The 22,849-nt window shown below is 36.2% G+C and overlaps 1 protein-coding gene across 11 annotated transcripts in view; it reads left to right on the top strand.

Annotated features, from left to right (window-relative positions):
- Positions 1-22,849, top strand: part of NBEA (neurobeachin) — a 689,522-nt gene that overhangs the window by 594,231 nt on the left and 72,442 nt on the right. For all 11 annotated transcript variants that reach the window (XM_045473789.1, XM_045473805.1, XM_045473824.1 and 8 more), the window contains 2 exons: positions 8,444-8,584; positions 18,994-19,113. In XM_045473789.1, coding sequence (XP_045329745.1) covers positions 8,444-8,584; positions 18,994-19,113 — 261 coding nt within the window. The remainder of the gene's footprint in view (positions 1-8,443; positions 8,585-18,993; positions 19,114-22,849) is intronic.

Consider the following 22,849-nt stretch of genomic DNA (forward strand, 5'->3'; position numbering starts at 1 on the left):
AGCCACTTAACCAACTGAACCATCCAGGCACCCCATCACCATTTATTTAAATAGTCCAAATCAAAACCACACTGAGATATCACCTCACACCAGTCAGAGTGGCTAAAATGAACAAATCAGGAGACTATAGATGCTGGAGAGGATGTGGAGAAACGGGAATCCTCTTGCACTGTTGGTGGGAACGCAAACTGGTGCAGCCACTCTGGAAAACAGTGTGGAGGTTCCTCAAAAAATTAAAAATAGACCTACCCTATGACCCAGCAATAGCACTGCTAGTAATTTACCCAAGGGATACAGGAGTACTGATGCATAGGGGCACTTGTACCCCAATGTTCATAGCAGCACTCTCAACAATAGCCAAATTGTGGAAAGAGCCTAAATGTCCATCAACTGGTGAATGGATAAAGAAATTGTGGTTTATGTACACAACGGAATACTACTTGGCAATGAGAAAGAATGAAATATGGCCTTTTGTATCAATGTGGATGGAACTGGAGAGGGTTATGCTAAGTGAAATAAGTCATACAGAGAAAGACAGATACCATATGTTTTCACTCTTATGTGGATTCTGAGAAACTTAACAGAAGACCATGGGGGAGGGGAAGGAAAAAAAAAGTTAGAGAGGGAGGGATCCAAACCATAAGAGACTCTTAAAAACTGAGAATAAACTGAGAGTTGATGGGGGGGTGGGAGGGAGGGGAAAGTGGGTGATGGGCATTGAGGAGGGCACCTGTTGGGATGAGCACTGGGTGTTGTATAGAAACCAATTTGACAATAAATTTCATATTTAAAAAAAGGTAACATATGTAAATAAAATAATAATAAATAAATAGTCCCTTATTGGATAGTTAGAGTACACCTAATTTTGTTTTGTTTTGTTTTGTTGCCATTTCAAGCAATGCTGTGAGAAATACAAATATCCTTGTATCTGATTCTGTCCATGTTATAAATTCCTCCAAGTGGAATGATTGGATCAAAAGCAAGTGCATATTTTTAAAAATATTACCAGTTTGCCCCATGAGAAATTTATACCAATTTATATTCCTACCAACATTATTATGACATATCATGTTTTGCTATACACTGGCTAACATTGATATTGTAAAACTTAATTTTTGACAATCTAATGAATAAAAATAGAGTTTATTTGACATTTTAAAGCTTGCCAGTGTACTTCTGGCTTTTAACTGTAAGGAACAGAAAATCAACTTAAACTGACTATAACTTCAAATGTAAAGTTTTTATTGGCTCATATAACTGAGAGATCAGCAGGGCGCCTGGGTGGCATAGCCGGTTGGGCATCCAACTTTTGGTTTCGGCTCAGGTGGTCATCACATGGTTTTTGAGTTCAAGACCTGCATCAGATTCTCTCTCTCCTTCTCTCTCTGCACCCTCCCCCAACTTGCACTGTCTCTGTCTCTCAAAATAAATAAATAAACTTTAAAAAAAATAACTGAGAAGTCGGGGATTGGTCAGTTCAGGAAAACTGAATCCAAGGGCTCACCAGTGTCATGGGACACTACATCTCTGGTATTTTTTCTCTTTGGCTTCATTTTGAGACAGGCTTCCTTATGTTACTGCAGTGATGCCTTTGTAACCCCACTAGGAAAAGAGAAACCTTCTTTCCCAGATAGTTTCAGCAAAATTTCATTGGAGTAAGTTGAATCATCGGCTCATTTCTGTACCAGTCTTAGTAGCCATATGGATAGAAGATGCTGATTGACAGGTCTGGATCACACGCTCACCCAGGGCATCTGGTACTGGGGTCAGCCCACCTGAACCAGATATACGGAGAGTAGGGAAGGAGTGGTTCATAAAGGAAGAAAGAGTAATGCATGGTGAACAGAAAGAGAGTATATATCCAGTATACTAGATCAGCTGGTGCTGTTTTTCCTGTATATATTGGAAATTTGCATCTATAAATTGCCTATTCATCTCATTTGCTCATTTACTCAATTAGATTATTCATCGGTTTCTTATTGATTTGTAAGGGCTCACTTTTTAAGGAAACTAGCCTTTTATCATATGTGCTATAAATATTTTTTACTTTGTTGTTTGTCTTTTGATTTTGCCTAAAATTTTTCTCTAAAGTTTCCATGTGGAAATTTAAATGTTATATAATCAGATCAGTCAGTCTTCCCTCACTCAGAATTTATTATGTACCTAAAAAGAACCAAGTACTGTATTAGATTCTCAGAACATAGAGATGAATAAAAGCGATTGCCTTGAAGGGCTAGTCTACTGGGTAAAAAAAAAGCTATAAACCTGCCTATTACCAGATAGTGTCCTGTAGGCCTTCACAGATGAAATTTGAGCTGCTTCCGGAAGAATGCATTGAAATTCCCTGGTCGGATAAGAAAAGAGGCAGGGAGTTTCCTTGAGCACAGAAGCATCTGTAGGTATGATTTCTATACGGTCAGTCATAACTGAGAATTTTAAGAATGATGATAGACAGCTCATGACTGAACAAAATGAAAAGACAAGAATTCTTGAAGCTTCTTCTCAGGATTCCCAAGCCCTTGGTTACTATAGTGAAAGATAACAAGGTAAGTTCGATATGTTAGAAGCTCAGATATGTTGAGAGTATTGAGATAACAAAAGCGATACTTAGTTTGTGAGCCAAACAGATCAATGGGCTCCACCCCGCTTCCAGCTGTGTGTAGCACAAAGCTTCCGCTGGTTCTGTGAAATGGATAGCCTCTGACTAGCAATGTGATCTTGATTTGACTTTTCTTCATTGTTCTCATTTATAATGTGAGAGAGTTGGACTGGTAGGCCTGTAGGGTGTATTCCATTTCTGAGGATCTGTGATGGTTGAGGAATTAAGTAGGCAGTTATAGAAGAAAAAAATGACATCAAGATCAGAATTTCATATTTAGCAATGAAATGGCAGTGTAGTGCTGTGGAAAGAATAGAGGCTCTGGTACCTGTTTCCTTCTCATGAAATTGGGTCCATAATGAATGCCTTGCCCACCTCAGAAACTTATGAAAATCAATCTAGAAAATGGATGTGAAAACATATCTTATATAAATATATAGTACCATTAGCACTTGCAAGCCGAGAGCACTTGCAATCGCAAGCTCGTAAATATTTTACATACACAAGTAGAATCCTAATACTGTGAACATGGCGAGGATTTTCAAGTTCTTTTTGAAATACCAGACTTCAGTATTATTAATATTACTTTAATTGGACCTCTGATTCCTCCTTAAAACCCTTTTTTATTCCTAAAACTTGTGATCTATTTTAATGGCATTGACTATGCCTCAAGCCAATCTACGTTGATTTTATTTTTTTACATTCAATAAATTTAATTTACATTTATATTTTATTTTGTGGTGATTTGTTTCTTTTTTTATTTGATTTGATTTTTTTTATTTATGTTTTAGCTAGTTAATATATAGTGCGATGTTGCTTCCAGAAGTAGAATTCAGTGATTTGTCACTTACGTACAACACCCAGTGCTCATACCTTCTTTTGTTTTTTTTAAATTTTTTAACGTTTACTTACTATTGAGAGAGAGATGCACACAGAGCATGACCAGGGGAGGAGCAGAGAGAGGGAGAGACACAGAATCCAAAGCAGACTCCAGGCTCCGAGCTGTCAGCACAGAGCCCGACGCAGGGCTCAAACTCACAAACTGCGAGATCATGACCTGAGCCGAAGTGGGTCTCTCAACCAACTGAGCTACCCAGGAACCCCAAAATATTTTTTTGTTGTTTATTTTTTTGAGAAAGAATGAGAGGGGGAGGGGCAGAGAGGTTGGAGGTGACAGAGAATCCAAAGAGGGTATCAGCAGCAAGCCCCAATGCAGGGCTCAAACCATGAACCATGAGATCATGGCCTGAGCTGAAGTCAGATGCTCAACTGACTAAGCCACCAAGGCACCCCTTTACTCATACCTTCTTAATACCTGTCACCCATCCAGCCCATCTCCCTCCTACCTCCCTCCATGAACCCTAAGTTTGTTCTCTATCATTAAAAGTGTCTTGTGGTTTGTTTTCCTCTCTCCTCTTTCTTCCCCCCACCCCCGTATGTTTATCTGTTTTGTTCCTTAAATTCCACATGTGTGATGTCATGTGATATTTGATAAAAACCCTTAACAAAGTATGGATAGAGGGAACATACCTCAACATCATAAAGGCCATATACAAAAGACTCACAGCTAGTATCATCTTCAATGGGGAAAAACTGAGAACCTTTCCCCTGTGGGCAGGAACAAGACAAGGATGCCCATCTCACCATTACTACTTAATTTAGTACTAGAAGTCTTAGCCTCAGCCTCAGCCTCAGCCTCAGACAACAAAAAGAAATAAAGGCATGCAAATCAGCAAAGAAGAAGTCAAATTTAACTATTTGCAGATGACATGATACTTTATGTAGAAAACCCAAAAAATTGCCAGAACATCATGAATTCAGAGTCGCAGGATATAAAATCAGTGTGTGGAAATCTATTTCTATACACCAACAACGAAGCAACCATAAAAGAAATCAAGGAATCAATCCCATTTACAATTGCACCACATTTATTTTTGATGCATTTATTCATATCAATACAGCTGTATGCCCAGACTTACACATTCTCTAAAGTTCTTTTAATTCCTCATAAAGTACCATTTACCCAGTTAGTGGTTTTTTTTATTTAAATTATCTTTGTTATTCATTTTTACCTCTTTAATTTATATACCTGTCCCATAAAACTTGTAAGGTTTTATAAAGATAGAAAAGTATTGATAGGTCAAAGCTAAAAGAAAAGAAAAGAAAATAGGAAAATGTAATCAAAGCAAAAGTTTGCCTCAGAAATACATACCGTAAGGATTCTAGCCAGAACTTTTCAGGGAGCACTACTTCTATTGCCTGTTAATAGTTATTATAAAAACAAGAAGAAGGATGAAGTTTTAGTAGAAAGAAAGAAAGAAAGAAAGAAAGAAAGAAAGAAAGAAAGAAAGAAAAGAAACATTGGTGTGAACAAAATTAACCAATTCTTTTTATAATAGTATTTCTCAGAGCCTTTAATAACGTAAATCTCCATGAGCATCTGTCAGGATCTTTGCTCCATATAATAAAGTCACAGGTTTGTTTTTTGTTTTTTGTTTTCAGGAAAACAAAGCTTTTTGTGGTATTTAAGACTGAGACAAATGTCTCTGTTTAATATTCAAACAGGGGAAATAGAGTGATAGAGTAGAGAAAATCCTCAACACCATTTCTTTGATAAATTCAGTTGTATTTTGGGGTGCCTGGGTGGCTTAATCAATTAAGCATCCGACTCTTGATTTTGGCTCAGGTCATGATCTCCATGGTTGGTGGGTTCGAGCCCCTGAGCCTGGCTCCACACTGACAGTGGGAGCGTGCTTGGGATTCTCTCTCTCCCTCTATCTCTGCCCCTCCCCCGTGTGCTTGCACGCGCGCGCTCTCTCTCTCTCTCTCAAAATAAGTAAATAAACTTAAAAAAAAGAACATTTTAAATTCAGTTGTGTTTTATGTAATGTTACATATATAATTTTCCACCAATTTTATACGGAAAATAGTTCTTTTTACAAGCTATGTATACTTTGTAGCAGTTTGAGAAACTGAATCATCATAATAAAGTGCTGCAGAAGTGGGATTTTTATTTTTCATTTTTGCACTGCGATCTGCTACACTTTATCTGTTACAGGGTCAAATTGTGGCATACAAACTGACCAGAACAAAATCATAATAAATCTAATAGCAGGTTGTAAACTTGCAGTTAAACCTGTTCATATGGAAACACCTAAAAGGCATAGAGGTGGCTGTTCCTAAAAGCCTACTGTTTGTGAGAAATGGAAATTGGCAACAATTGCTATGGTTATTATGGTAAAAATGGGAAAAGATTACAAAATAGATTTACTTGTAAATGTAAAATTTACATTTTATTGAGTGAAGTTTTACTTTTTCACCAGAATTCCTGCCTTATTCGTTTGCTAAATCCAATGGTTTTGACATTGCATTATTTGCTCAAATTTTAAAACGATAACATACTTACCACCATATCAACTTATACATGGGTCAGTAGGTAATTATAGGCAGGTAGATGATAGATAGATAGATAGATAGATAGATAGATAGATAGATAGACAGATACACACACACACTATATGTTTGGATCCCATAAGAAAATATGTCATCTGTGATGAAATTTTCATTTCTCAGACATTTTGAAGCATTTTTCCTTTACATGATTTATTGCTAATTGATTATTAGAACAAAATTATAGATAAATAACAAGAACAAATTAGATCATATACATTTTGTTTTATAAAATTCATTCCTAAATGTGTTAGATAAAAATTCAAACTTGGAAACAGATTTTAAGAAGTTACTAAGGGAGGCATATACATACTTTAATACTGTGCAACTGTTTCCTACAAAATATTATTCTTTAAAACATTCCAATAAAATGACATTGGATGACACTTGAGTAAACTTAAAAGTGTAAATATTTATTTTATCCCTTTTTCAGTAGTTGAGGAGAAGTCTGGAAAATATTAGAGGAAGGACTTTTACCTTTTTCAAGAAGGTTTTGTGAGGTCTTACAGAACCAACAATCTCAAATAATGGCAATCTTTACAGATCGTGCAGACATTTTATGCATGTGAAAGATCCATTAACATATTCAAGACAGAACAAGGTATTAAACATTTTAAATGCTTTGAAAAAATAGACTTTTAATACTGAGTTAGAAAAACAGACGTCTGTACCTCTAGGAAAGTATAAAATATGTTGGCCATCTTAAATGAAAAAGGATGTCAATTCCATTACAGCTCACATTCATTCTACTGTAGTAATTACCCTTTTACCAAAACATTAATGACACATTTGTTTTAAATATTATTAATATTTTATATGACATTTAATGAAATGACATAGCCTTTTTATTTCTATGTAAAAAGATTTGAGAGATGAACAGTGAAATTTAGCAAAGAAAATTTAAGCCTTCAAACATTTAGAAACATATTAAAACAAAAGTTCTTAATATTTATTGAATAATTAAGTTAAACCAAAGTTTTAAAATTTTTTTAATAAGTTTTTTAGTCTTTAAGTTATGATTAGGTTAAAGAAAAATGAACATAGTTTACAAATAATTTTAATGTTAAAGATAAGAGCCATTGCAAGTAAGAGTTTATTATAGAAATTCTAACAGACTTTTAACTGCTGACATCATTGTGTTATTTGAATTAGTCCCCTGGGACCCAAAGAAAAAGCTTGCAAGCAATTCATAAATGAATCTTTCTCTCTTGTGTAACACCATTTGTCCCATTGAAACACTAATTTTCTACTACTTATCTTGTTAAAATTAAGCCCTGGGGGGAACTTCATAGTTAACTAGTAATATTAAATTTTGAATAAAGGAGTTCTATATTATACTTAGTATTTATCTTTTCTTTTCTCTCTCTCTCTCTCTCTCTCTCTCTCTCTCTCTCTCTATATATATATATATATATATATATATATGTATATAGTATGCATCCTAAAACAAAATAATGCAGCTATTATCTATCATGAGAATGGACTCCATGTCCCATAAACCAAAATCAGACAAAAGCTGAAGCTAAAACAATTTGTTCCTTGAAATCATGAAGACTATATGCTAGAAATTCTTAATGATTATGTGTGCCAAGAAGTTGGAGACAATGATCCAATTAACACATGCTTTGCTGAAAAAATATACATGTGTGTGTGTCTGTGTGTGTGTGTATGTGTGTGTGTGTGTGTGTGTGTGTGTGTGTGTGTGTGTGTGTATAATGCTCAGGATACTGAGCTTCACTATAGGGATTAACATCATAATTGGGAGTGTGGTGGTACTGATAGGAAAGGTCTTAGTGACCTTACAAAATGCTTTCTAGGGAACCTGAATTGTCTGGATTATTTTCATCAGCCTTAGGTTTGTACTTTCACTTAATAAAAAGAATACATGATTCATTTGTATAGTAACAGAATGGAACTAGCATTCCAACAGGGTTTCCTTATGGGTCATTATTATCTTTCACAATCTGGGTGGTCCTCTAGTAAGATAAGGTTTTCTCTAATATGGTTATCACATGGTCAACTTCCTCACTTTCTCCTCATTGGATTTCCTATGATCAAGCTAGACTTTTATTATGATTATTGTTACGGAGGCAGGCAAATGACATTAAAAGTATTGGTTTTGCCTTGATAGTTTAAATTGGATCGTTCCTAGTAATCCAGTTTGCTGAAACTTTTTGTAAATCCAGAAACTGTGCACATATAAGTCATCCTCCTGAGAGATTTTTAGCAAGTAATCAATATAAAAATCAAATTTGATGAAACATAATACAAAATAATTTATTTATGCTCTATGGTTAAATGAATGGATGGTAAATACTTTCAGGATAAATAGTTATAATATAGAATGTTTAATATGACTGTATTAAGTGAAAGTCTTCTTTTCTCTTTGTATAGCCAATCGGTGCTTTGAACCCAAAGAGAGCTGTGTTTTATGCAGAACGTTATGAGACATGGGAAGATGATCAAAGCCCCCCCTACCATTATAATACACATTACTCAACAGCAACATCTACCTTATCCTGGCTTGTTCGAATTGTGAGTATCTTCATTAAATTACTATACTTGTTATTTGTTTTAAACAAAGGTTAGAGACCGGTGAAGTAGAAACGAGAGATTTCAAACTCTAGCAAGACCTGAAGCCTTTTTGAAAATAAGTTTTCTCATTTGCAAAATCGGGTTAGGAAGATAGATTATTGTGAGCTTCTTAAGCCTAAACCAGTTATAAAAGGAACCAGACTCCTGGAGTGCATCCTTAATATCCACTGTTTCCTTTGTCCACTGAAGGTCACAAGCTGGCACTCTCCCCTGGCCCTCTCAGTCTTGCTTCTTGGACAGTATACCTCAAGAACAATTTCTAAATGTTTGAAAGTCTTCTTTCTGTTATTTTTTTTATTTCTCCTAACTCATTAAGGTCTCTCTGATCTTTCAAATACATACACACATAGACACGCACACATACACATACATATGTAACATGCATGCACACATATGCACATCCATGCAAGCTTCCTTGCCATCCCCACCAACCTTGCAGTTACGTTCTCTCCCTGCATAGTCACATGTAAACACAGCCTCCACTAAACTGCATTGTGCTAGGCTCATCTCTGCTCATCACATCTCATTCAGTCTTTAACCTGGCTATTCAGCTTCCACACCCATCACTTCACTGAATTGTTGTTGCAGAAGTCACAAGTTATGGTTCCCATCTCATACCGTGATCTATCTGAATGAAGCATTTGGCATCATTGTTCACTTTCTTCTTCTTGAAAGTCTTCCCTTCCGTGGTTCCTTAGACAATATCCTCTCCTGGTTTATCTCCTACCATCCTAACTGCTCTGCCCAGTCTCATGCTCAGGTATTTTTTTTCTCAGTGTTTCTGGTCCCCAGGATTTTTCTGTATACTTTATCCAGGCTATGCCATTCAATTATAAGCTAACGACTTCCAGCTTCTGTCTTCATTGCAAGCATTTCTTTTGGGCTCCCAACCTTTATTTTCAAGTGCCTACTGGATATTTCTACCTGAACATCTCATAATACCATAAACACCATTTCCAAAAGTGAATTTCTCATCTCCTCACAAACCTGTTGTGGTTCTTCCTGTATTTCCAACCTAAATAAATGATGTGATCGCTCACAGAGTTAACATGATCTAGATATTTTCTCTGTTTTGGCAGCCTGCTACATCCAATCAGATATCACATCAGATAGGTTCTATCAGCTAAATATCTCCGCAGTCTCCTTTCTCTATTAACCCTGGCATTTCCTTAGTTTAAGTTCCCATTATTTCTCATCTAGATTACTGCAGAAGCCCTTAACAAATCTTCTTGCCTTTTATCTTGCCTTCTTCAATCCCGTCTAGTTAAGAGCAGTTACTGGAGTCAGATGGTCTGATTTTTTTTTTAATTTTTTTAAGTTTATTTATTTTTGACAAAGATAGAGTGCAAGCATGAGCTGGGGAGAGGCAGAGAGAGAGGGAGACACAGAATGGCTCCAGGCTCTAAGCTGTCAGCACAGAGCCTGACGCGAGGCTTGAACTCATGGACTGTGAGATCATGACCTGGGCCGAAGTCAGACGCTTAACTGACTGAGACATCCAGGCGCCCCCCCCCTTTTTTTTTTACTATAAGCAACCAAGGAGTATTATGGAATGCTAACCCAAATCTGTAAATCAATATAGTCAACAATGTCTTCTCTCCTTACCAAAATATAGCTCAGACCACTCTTTTTCATGAGACAGATTTGCCTCAGAAGCACATCAGTAAAGTAGCCTACATGAAAATATGTGTACCTGGAACCGCATCTTCTATTTTCAAAGATTTTTTTTTCTCTGCCTAAATGACAGCTTTAGTTTGGAAGTCTTTCTCAAACATTCTCTCTGTTATGGGGACAAATTGAACTCACCACAAATATAGTATGAGTATCTTTTAAGTAGCTTGTAAATCACTGATAGGTAATATGCTATAATTACTCTTATTACAAAAAAAGATTTGTCAGAATTATGACCCAGTTTAACTTAAAACAAATTTTATATTTTTTATAATCTTAAAGCAGTATGAGTAGTTTTAAAAAGTTAAGTTTAACTAACCTATGAGAAAATAAACCCAAATCTTATTTTAAAAATAAACTCTTGGGGCGCCTGGGTGGCGTAGTCGGTTAAGCGTCCGACTTCAGCCAGGTCACGATCTCGTGGTCCGTGAGTTCGAGCCCCGCGTCGGGCTCTGGGCTGATGGCTCAGAGCCTGGAGCCTGTTTCCGATTCTGTGTCTCCCTCTCTCTCTGCCCCTCCCCCGTTCATGCTCTGTCTCTCTCTGTCCCAAAAATAAATAAATGTTGAAAAAAAAAATTAAAAAAAAAAAAAAAAACTCTGGGGGTGCCTGGGTGGCTCAGTCGATTAAGCGTCCCACTTCAGCTCAGGTCACGATCTCACGGTCTGGGAGTTTGAGCCCCGCGTCGGGCTCTGGGCTGATGGCTCAGAGCCTGGAGCCTGCTTCCGATTCTGTGTCTCCCTCTCTCTCTGCCCCTCCCCCGTTCATGCTCTGTCTCTCTGTCTCTGTCTCAAAAATAAATAAACGTTAAAAAAAAATTTTTAAAAAAACTGTAATTATAAACCAAAGAAAAATACATAAAACTTTTTTTAGCCCAAAGGTACTGTCTAATTTTCTAACGATTTACCTTAATTCTGTGAACTCAGATTCTTTTATAAAAATGTTTCTGAGCTGTTTCTTTTTTTTTCCAGAGCTAACGGTTTCTTAAGAAATATTTTTTAACTCTAGCACTTTTAAAGAATAACGATTTCTATTTCTTTATTTTCTGTTAATTTTTGAGGAATATCAGATTTAAATAGGTGCCCATTTACCCCTATAAACCAATCAGAACGGAGTACCTTGGTTTATGGGTTGTAATCATTTTTTAATACACTCCAGATGTAGGGAAATACTTCACACTCACACAAGAGTTAAAGGCTTTTCTGAATTACAGACACACAAATATATTGAGGACTTATAGCTTCTATCCTGTAATGTCAGCCACAGGTCAAAACAAAACACAGAAACACAAAAAATTACCAGTCAAGATTTCAAGGAGCTGGTGTCCTTTACAAGGGACATAAAATATGTTCTTATTTGATTTGGGCTCACAAATAGGCAGACCGGAAAACAAAAAGGCTAATAAATTCTCTGATCACCAAATGGTGAGACCATGAAACCAAATTCTCAGTCATTACCACCACCAGTGGGAAATTACTGATTAGCAGTGCATGTTACAAATGTTATAATAAAAATATCAGCAAAGGGGTTAAAAAAAAAAACCTAGAGAAAAAGTGTGTCAGTAAAGTTAAAGTTATATTTGCTGCTTAGAATTCACTCTACAGAGCAAGAAAAGGGATACTGGGGCTTAAGCAACCCTTGAGATATACCTCCTGTGTATTTGGCTTCATAGAGTTCATTCTCAAAGGGACTTCCAAAACTGTTAGGAAAGGAAGTTTTTAGGAAGCAGTGAAACCAGAGATATTCATCCTGGGAGGTCTTTTCATATCACCTTGGGTTCCATCAGGGACAGTCATTGCTGTAGTGAGCCACTGCCATAAGGAGAGTAAGACACCTTTCTCAGGTATTTTGGTGATAAAAAAAAAAAATCGGGAATCATTTCAGAAAGAACATTTCAACTGGGTTGTTTGAGATTTAATTGAGATTAAATATGTGATATTATTTTGAAATATATAAATTGGTATTTGGTGGTTTCTGTGTGATCAAATTAGACTGAAGCCAGATTTAGAAGACTTATTTGTGTGAATCTGTAAAAATACTTGCTATCAACAGCTTGGTTTAAGTTAACAATCTTGTATCTCTAATAAAGCTAAATACTTCCTCAAGACATAAATGATAATTCATCCTTGAATTGATTTATTATGCCAGTGAAATGGAGTACAAATTTGAATCTGTACAAGAGTATGGCAGAAATTCTATGCACATTCATTCTACACATCCTCTTCTAGTATTACCTATAATAGTGCTTCACCATGGAAATAGAATGCAAGTCACTTATGTAATTTGAAAGTTTTAGTAGGCACATTTAAGAGTAAAAAGAAATAGGTGAAATTAATTTTAACAAACACATTTGTTAACCCAGTATATTCAAAGTGTTATAATTTCAGCACTTAACCAACATAAAAATTTTTAATGATGTATTTTACTTTTGGGGGCTACTAAGTCTTTGAAATCCAGAATGTCTTTTATTTTTAGAGCACATTCAGTCTGAACTAGCCATAGTTCAGGTACTCAGGAGTCACATGTTGCAAGTGCCTACTGTATTGGACAGAACAGATCTATAGGACTGCTTTTATGGGGATTCATTTAGCTGACACATCTTATGTCACGCTGTTATAAATAGAAGTATCCTGGTCTAATAGCTTAGTAAGTGTTTAACCTAATGGCCCAGGGAATTGTGGTTTCCTCACTCCTATCCCATGGAGTTTAAGAAGTAGAAAATGCATTAAGATTCATGTCGCTAAGACTTTGTTCAAAAAAACAAAACACAGGTGAAAGTATTTGCCCTTTACCTTTCAAGTCTTTTGGACCCAAAGTCATTAAACTCATTATTTGTTTCAATCAGTTTATTGAGTACAACAATGATAATAACTGCTTTAAGATGCTAATCAACTACATATCTCATTACTTTAAATTTAAAATATTATTTTAGACAAACTAACAGTGAAGTCACTTGTCTGAATTACCAGACTCTGTAAAGCTTATTCCTTGATAGCAGCCATTGGGCAAATGATGAATTAACTATTATGGTGGAGTTTGGAGTTTCCCCAGATACTAACCAGCATTAAAGGCACACTTAACTTGGAATGTTTTTACTTTAAATCTTACCCTGAACATATAGTGTATAACATATACACAAAAGTAATTAAATCTTACTCTCTGACCTTTACATCCCTCAGTAACCTATTCACCTTCCAAATTCACTATATTCCACCTACATATTCAAATCTCATTTGTCTAATATTTAATCATAATCTTTAAGGAAGTTAAATAGGTTGTGCAAAAAAAGTTCACTTATAATTAGTTGTTTGGAATTTGGGACTTTTAAAAATAAATTATGTTTTTTTTTTTGGAAAGCCTACCCAAGAGCCTGTTCACACCATACTATATCTTTTAAAGTGTATCTTTCTAGTGAAGAAATAGTGGAAACACTTTTGCAGGTATTGTAATTAAAACCAAAAGATAATGCTACTGAATATATTGTTATGTAAGTTTCAGGTATACACCTTTATGATTTGACATCTGTATTCCCTACATAGTCTAGTTACCATCCACCACCACACAGTTGGCCCTCTTCACCCATTTCACCCACCACCCAAACCCTTTCCCCACTGGGAACCACTAGTCTGTTCTTTGTATCTACGAATTTGTTTTTGTTTTATTTCGTGTGTTCATTTGTTTTGCTTGTAGGTTCCATATGAGTGAAATCTTTGTCCTTCCTTATCTGATTTACTTTGCTTAGCATGTAATACACTCAAGGTCTATCCATATTATTACAAAGGGCAAGATTTCATTCATTTTTATGGCTGAGTAGTAGTCTACTGTGTAAATGTACCTCAACTTCCTTATGCACTCATCTGTCAATGGACACTTAAGTAGTTTCCATGTCTTCATTATTGTAAATTATAATACTACAATGAACATACGAGTACATGTATCTTTGCAAATTGGTCTCTTTGTATTCTTTAGACAAATACCCAGAAATAGAATAGTTGGGTCATATTATAGTTCTATTAATAACTTTTTGAGGAAGCTCCATAAAGATTTGGAATTTTTAATCAAACGCCTGATTTATAATAAGTATGTAGGTTAGTTACAAGAGTCTTTTTGAAGATTCTAAAAGACACATCTAGATTCATTTGAAAGCAATGTGAGAAAATAAACTTGTAGAGTTAAACAATGCACAATACAAATAACGGTTCCTCCATTTCCTAGAATGTAATGCTGAATTTCTCAAATGTAAAATGGGAACCATTATACCTACTCTGAAGGATAATCATGAGGACTGAATTAACTGAGATGATACAGTGCTGAGGACAGAAGGGTGCTCAGTAGCTCTTATTTCCCTTCCCTTTGATCTTTATTATGCTTTGTGTCACTTCAAGATATACACCTCTTCTTTGGTATAATCATGTACCAAACCCTGCCCATTACCCATGAATGGGATTTGCTTGAAATGAAAGGAAGGAAAAGAAGGCAGGTACAGGGGAGAGGGACTTAAGAAAAGACTTACGAGATTATGGAGCAAATATTATAGAAGACAGAAAATAAAGGGGTTGAGTGAAAAGAAGAGAAACAGGGGAACGGAGTTAGATTGCCCAGTATGGAATTGATCAGTCTGTAATCATTGAAAGGCAAGAAAGGTTGTTAGTAGTATCTTTGCAGGGGATAAAAGTGATGATAAAATTCAGTGGGACAGGTGTTACCCAGCACAGGCCTAGCTAGTTTGGTTTTCTAGTACTAAAGCAGTGTTGGAAGATAGGAAGTGATCTTAGGGTAGATGTAGTTAGGAGAAGGAGGAATGCTGTCAACCATTAGTATTGCAGGACCTAACAGGAAGTTCATAAAGCCCAAGAAATGCCAGCATTTTAATTTCTGAAATTTCTACTTAATATTTATTCATTTGTACATCTTGCAAACAGAAAGCTTTTCTAGTATAATGATAAATTATCTACTGTGGTAATGTATATGTGGAAAATGGTCAAATCAGCATATTAGGTGAAAAAATATAAAAGTTTCTTAAGCTTCATATACCACTTAATCCTCTATGTTAGCCTAAATGGAAAAAGAAAAGCCTTCCACTGTGCCTTGAACATAATAAGGAAACACATGGGAAAAGGTAATCTCCACGGTAATCAGAGCTTGAAAGATCAATACTCACTTAGAAACAAATAGGTTATCAATTTCTATTCGTACTCGACCACTGTTGCAGCTGGAGGCCTTCAGGAATAATGAAAATATTTGTCAGTAATGTACTATGTGACCCTAAAACAGTTGTTAATCAGATCTTTTTAAAAGCTACTTAAAACTGTGGAATGTGGCATTCAGTATTCTCCGCTTTTGGGTGCCACCAGTTTCATAGACTTCATGACCAGAAACAAAAGTAATTCTCTAATTTCACGTTTCTTTTTGCTATGCCCATCTGGGCTATTCTTGACATACCTTTGTTAAGGTTTGAAAACCAGGAAGGACTTTATCATTTATGTCAGGATAGAGATCAGCTTTTAGTGGCTGATGATAAAAAGTAAGGTTTTGCACGTATGAATGGGTCTTCGCCCACTTCAGTGTAATAGGTTAAAAATTGTAGAGATAAGTCCCATCCCTGTAAATTAATCCCTGCCTATGACCCACAGAGAAAAACAAAAAACTAAAAGCACCTTACATTGGCATCCTAGAATAATGAAGAAGTGGATTCTGAAGTTACTTTTTTTATAATCTTTTTTTTTATATTTATTTCTGAGAGAGAGCAAGCAAGCAGAGGAAGGGTAGAGAGAGGGGGGGACAGAGGATCCCAAGCAGGCTCTGCACTGACAGCAGAGAGCCTGATGAGGGACTCGAACTCACAAACGGCGAGACCATGACCTAAGCCAAAGTTGGACGCTCAACCGACTAAGTCACTCGGGTGCCCCTGTTTATATTTTGAGAGATAGAGAGAAAGAGAGCAGGGGAAGGGCAGAGAGAGAGGGAGACCGAGAATTCCAAGCAGGCTCCACACTGTCAGCAGGAGCCCAAAGTGGGGCTCCATCCCATGAACCGAGAGATCATGACCTGAGCCATGATCAACAGCCTGACGCTTGAACCATCCAGGTGCCCCTGAAGAAACATTTATGAAACACAAACCATGAGCCAAGCACAATACTTGGTGCTAAGGATGCAGAGATGAATGAGGCCTAAGGCACTAAGAGTCTGGTCAGGTTGTCTGATGAACTGGCAGTCTGGTGTGAGGCCCAGCAGTGAATACTCGACACGGTGCATAAAGCTGTTGTCATTTTTATAACTCTGTGTCAGGTGAGCCACTCCAAGCTTTCCCAATATTATCTCATTGTATTTAATTCCCATAATTATCCCCAAGGTGTTGTCCTTCCCAATTAACACAGATGAAGGAACCGAAGCATAGTTATTTAACATCGCTACGTAAGGTTAAGTAATTTGCCTAAAAGAAGGAAATGGTGTGTTCCACCAAGATTTAGATTTAGACCTGTCATTTTTCATTCCGTTTACCATTGCTACTTCTAGACTTGTTTTGATCCCTACTTTAATTAATGTAATTTAGTGATAAGCTACACCACATTAATTACCTAATGTTTAATAGTGAGTTAAAAATCTACAAAGCATATTAATTAGTGAAGGCCATCTCAAAAAATTTTTTTCCTAACTTAATTTCAGTGACATCAATTTGTCTTTCATGTCACTTAAAATCTTAAACAGCAATATGGAGTTCCTGCCTGCCTATCTGATTTACAGGTGAATCAGTAATACCTTCCTCTATTTATTGTTAATATCATTCTTCATCCAGTATCTTTGATCATACTTTTCTATCATCCAATACTGAACATAAAATATTGCTGATATGTTACAAACTTATAACACTGATGACATCTAGCCACACTAAATTTCAGGAGGAGACTGAGGACAATGAGTGTTTGTAGCTGTTGCCTTACAGCTAACGGCAACAAGAGACGTTCAAAGGGGCAAAGTCATGCTTTGTAGACATACAAGAATTAAGAGGGATTATATGTTAAAGAAAAATAACCGTTTAGGAAAATGTTGTGGAGGTTTCTTAGCATTATTGAACCTACGGGTGATATGTCATTCCTCCTAGACTTAAGAAAGAATCAAACCACAGAAAAAGAAATGTATATTTATCTGTGTTATACCTGTAGTTAAAACTAAGAAAGCCTTGGTAAGAATGAATGTCATTTAATCTTTTAAAATTCAGAAATGGGTGCCTGGGTGGCTCAGTCGGTTAAGCGTCTGACTTCGGCTCAGGTCATGATCTCACGGTTCGTGGGTTCGGGCCCCACGTCAGGGTCTGTGCTGACAGCTCAAAGCCTGGAGCCTGCTTCGGATTCTGTGTCTCCCTCTCTCTCTGCCCCTCCCATGCTCATGCTCTGTCTCCCTCTGTCTCTCAAAAACAAATAAGCATTAAGATAAAATAAAAAAAAATAAATTTCAGAAACAAATTTAATGACATCAGAAATAGTGTCTTTCTCCCAACACAAAAACTACACACAAAAAAACATTACAATTAAATGATTAGGACTGTGGATAGTTATCCCTAGGTTTTCTGCCATGGGAACATGTACTGGGTGGCAGACACTGTGTTTTTGTGAGGTAATAATGACACAATACCAAAAGGACTCGAGTTTATCTAGTCTTATTTGCACTTAACTTTATTTCATTCATTTCTTTGCCAGGTTATACATTGAGCAACTTCTATGTACCAGGAATTGTTCTAAGTGTTGGAGATAAAACAGTGAACATGACAGATATGGAATCTGTTCATGTGGGGGAGGGGGTGATAGACAAGTTACAAATCACTTACAAAATAGTGTGACAAGTGTTCCAGTGATGTATTTAGAAAATATAGGTTGTATATTTTCATACAACCTATACTCATACAACCTGTATTTTCATACTGGAGAGCTTGGCAAATCAAGGAAAGTCAGGAGAAAATGACATCTTGGCTGAGACGTAAAGGATAGAAAGAACTTAGTCAAGTAAGGATGGTGAGGGAAAGGAATAAATTGGTACCAGGCAGAGGAAACATCACCTACAAGGGACAGGAAGTGAGAGCAATGTGGCACAACCTTAGAATGTGAAGAAGGGAAGAGGACAGATAAGTTTCCAGATCATTCAGGACCTTTTAAGACAAAGTGAATAGTTTTAGACTTTCTCCTAAGCCATTGAAGGATTTTAAGCAGAACTTTGCATTTTAAAAAAGATCATCAGACCGTAATATTGTACGAGTACTTTAGTGGACTTTCATAGGTAATCTAAGGTGGCCATTCCCTACCCAATTCCACAGTGCAGTGAACAGTGCCGGAGTGGTTTTCTTATTATGTATCGCCTTAGTTATTAGAAAGAAATTCAGAGTTGTAAACTAATAATAATGCAAAGTCATTCATCATTAAATCATAGAGCACTAGTATTCCATCATCTTATGGGTCAGAAGACTGAAGCCCAAGAAGCAAAATGGACTGACATTTTGTGACAAGTGCCTCAGCAGCCCAGTCAGGCCCAGACAGGTACCTCCTGACTCCTGGATGTAGGCATCTTTCCAGGTCCCTGCACTGTTCCGACCTCGTGAGGGTTTCAAAGACAGTCATATTTTATTTCGGGTGGAACAAGGCCAGTTGTGTTCAGAAGGGTCAAATTCCTGATTCTTCTTTTTGCTCAGGAACCTTTCACAACCTTCTTCCTCAATGCAAATGATGGAAAATTTGACCATCCAGATCGAACCTTCTCATCGGTTGCAAGGTCATGGAGAACGAGTCAGAGAGATACTTCTGATGTAAAGGTAGGCTCTTTTATTTGTTGATACTAATTTAATTTCAAAAGTGCTGAAATCTTGATTTTTTTAATTTAATTGGCTATATAAGACATTTTATACTACAGTTTTCTTCCATCGTACTTTAAAATCATGTGGCACATCTAACCTAAAAGGAAACGCGAGGAAATAATCATGAGCATCACAGAAAATGATTCAGAATTCATTTATGTTATTCAGTTAAGGTATTTTCGTTATTTCAAAAAATTCCTATCTAATTTAGATCGAATAATCTGGAGATGGAAAGAAAAGGCCATAAATTGCTTTTCCTGCTGTTAACTCAATATTTGGCCCATTCCATAAAACACAGCAGGAATTGGATTTGACCTTAATGTGTCATATTGTTATAGCTTGCCCAGCTTTGGGTTTATGTAGCCTAGGGCAATTAATAAAGCATTAATGACAAGACCCATTTAAAATGTAGGCTTTTCTGTACAGCCTTAGCTTTTACTTGACTGTGCCTGGGGATACTATGCAACAATACACATTAGATTAAACCAACACACACACGATACTGAGGAACAGCCAGGGAGCAGAGTAATTTTACAGTTGGTACTACTTAACTATTGTTAAATACAAAGATTTGTTATTCATTGACATAGGCTTTTGTTTAAGAAAAAAAAAAGGTTGTATTCAAAACAATAAAATACATTTGTTCTCTCATCTTTTTCTCTGATAATGAGATATGATCAGGTTATTGCATAGGTATATGTGTTTCTTATCCTAAGCCCTCTTTCTTCAAGGCGGATTTTTCCCCATCACTGCCACTCATATTGTTAGATAAAAAAAAATATTATGGTATTATTACACTTAAGGTCTTAATCCAACAAAAGGCAGTGAACTAAAGTCAAAATTTTCATATTTTTGCTTATCTATTGCAAACATTTTTAACAAGGCAATTACAACCTTATGGAACTGTAAGAAAACTGGATGAGTACAACTTTGCTCAGTTCTTTTCAAAAGTGGAAAACAAACAAAATGGATCTAACAAGTGTGTAGCTAATCCATACATTTTGTTTATTGCTATCAAAGATAATTCGGAGCTGTATCCACATTGTATCAGATTTTTCACGTGAAAATGCCTGCTCACTCTTATTAGACATCATCACAAAAAAGAAAATTGGCTTTTCAGCCTAATTCAAAGATCTACCCCTACAAACCTACTCACAGATCAGTTAATCACTCTAATTTACATAGTTTTAGACTTATTTTCTATCCTGAGAACTTTATTGATGCTTCTTATCACCAAAAATATCTCACCAAGTTACAGGTCAGTTTCTGATGACCAATGTTCATGCCAGGCTTTTCCCTCTTAAAACTGCTAGGATTTCTCCCGGCATATTCCTGTTGTAGAACTTTTAAGAAATGCATACATTTTGTTACCATTGTGTTCCTTTGGTTCCTGGGGCTCACATCACCAATGATAGTGGCCATCACTATCTGGGGAGGTTTTTCTCTTTTTTTATCCTCAAGCAGCTGTGCTGAATACAAACAGGACCCATTCCCCCAACCCTGGACTTAATTAGTTCATCACAAGCTCATTTCCCCAGGTTGACACTGCATGGATTTTCCCATCTTCCATTCCCTTTCATATTTTATGATAGGTGTACGTTGAATATCTTTCCATATAGATCCTTTCTTTTTAAAGGCTGCACATTGCACACATACACGATCATTTATTTTGACAATCTCCTGTTTATAGATAGCTTGTCTTTCTCTCTGATTGTTACTGTTAAACACAAGGCTGTAGTAAACTGCCTTGCAAAGTCATCTTGATGAACTTTGGGTATATATGTAAAGGCTAATTTCTATTAATGGCTAAATGGCTATACGCACTTTTAATTTTGAAAGATATTGCCAAAGCATTATTCACAAAGATGGTAGTTCACTCCCTAGAGCAGTGTGTGAGGATGCCTCCTTCCCCACAGCCCCCCTCATGACTATTTTAATAAATGGTGTAATTTTTGCTAATCCGGTGAGTGAAAATAGAGTTGTCTTTGTTTGGGCTTGCATGTCATTAATTATGAGTGAAACTGAGGATTTTGCATATATTTATTGACCTGTAAACTTACTCCAGTCTTTTCCCATTTTTCAGTTGGGTCATATGTCTTTTTCTTATTGATTTGAAAAAGATCTTTGAAATTGCATCAAGTTGCATTACAAGTATGTTGTCTCAGTCTTTTTGTTGTGCTGTATTTCAAGTGTGTGTGTGTGTGTGTGTGTGTCCAAATGTTCAGTCTTTCCATTTATAGCTGTCAGAGTTTGAGGGTCCTCATCAAGGAAAAGTTAGAGAAGTTCTTTGGCAATACTGGTGGTAACTTGAGGTTTTCTACATTCATGTTTAAATATACTGATCAAAGCGCACAGTATTTTTTTTCCCTCTAAAATAATACTTCATTTAGCAGGGAAGAATATGTTACCAAGAGCAATAATAGCTTTTCTAACTGGGTGTTAAAACCTAAGCTTTTGATTTCTTATCCCCAAGCTGTTAAATAAAGCATTGGATATAAATTTAAGGAACTGCAGTTCCATTTGTGAAGAAAAGTATGTCTGCTGTATTTACTTAGATAATCGTTTAAGAAAGAACTAGAATAGAGTAGATGGCTTTATTCTGTCTCTCTTTATTAAGATCATTCTCTTCCTGTGATAATGAATACAAGCTGGGCAGAGATGGAGTGTTGGTGAAGTGACCTTTCAGGAGCCAGTTCCCCTGAGTTAAGTCAGACTAGTTAGTTTTTTATTTATTTATTTTATTTCCCTTTTCTATAGTAGTCTTGGTAACACTGACATTCAACTTACTGGAGTTCTTACACTAAGATTCCTTAATGCCTTCAAAAGTTGTTATATTACTTTTGAATAGCTATGCAGATGTCAGAAAAAGTAGCTGTGACAAAATGTCATTAAGGTGACATAGTGTAAATTAATACAGTTAATGGAGGTGCTCACCACTGACTCATTGACCCATTATGAGCTCTTGTGGAATTAACGGATGCCAGGGCATCAATCTTTTGAAAAAAAAAGGGAAAAAAGAGATGGCAGCTTTAAAACCTTGCAGTGAATTATATTAGAAAAGTGAAAACGTCTGGGTTGGATTTGATTTCTCTAGGAAGCCATATAATGGTATGCTCTCTCAGCAAAATATATTAAACTGAAATGTCAGATTTGATGCAATAGGTATACAATTATGATAGTGTTAATAGTGGTCTTCTATCACTCTAAGACATACTTTCAAGTCCAATTTCTCAGCAGCTTGAACTTGTCATAAGCTTGTAAATTAGAAATTGTGTTTGAGGATATTTTCTTATTATTGACAGAATGCATATAACACTATTAACTGTACCACGGGGCTTTAGTGTAGCTGTTAAAATAAACCAGAAATCACATTTACAGACACATAATGCCTGTTATAATATTCATCTTGCCATTTCTTGAGTAATATTTGGTGTCTTTCTGTACTGTTTTTCATTTAGGAAATCTTAAGCTACTTGGACTCTTTCCTTAAAGAGAAACTGATTAACAGAAACCTATCAAGGGGACGAGAGTAAACAGAAGAGCCTTTATGTGAAGTAGGCAAGATAGTGCCGAAAGTACCTCTGAAGGAGCACACTTAGAAGTTACGATAGTAGAGTTCATTCTTTTCGAACGGTTCTCCATAGTTTTTAAACATGCTTCTTGGTTAGTTATTTGACACAGTCTTCAAAACATC

The sequence above is a fragment of the Leopardus geoffroyi genome, chromosome A1, assembly GCF_018350155.1.
Source record: "Leopardus geoffroyi isolate Oge1 chromosome A1, O.geoffroyi_Oge1_pat1.0, whole genome shotgun sequence".
Taxonomy (NCBI): Eukaryota; Metazoa; Chordata; class Mammalia; order Carnivora; family Felidae; genus Leopardus; species Leopardus geoffroyi.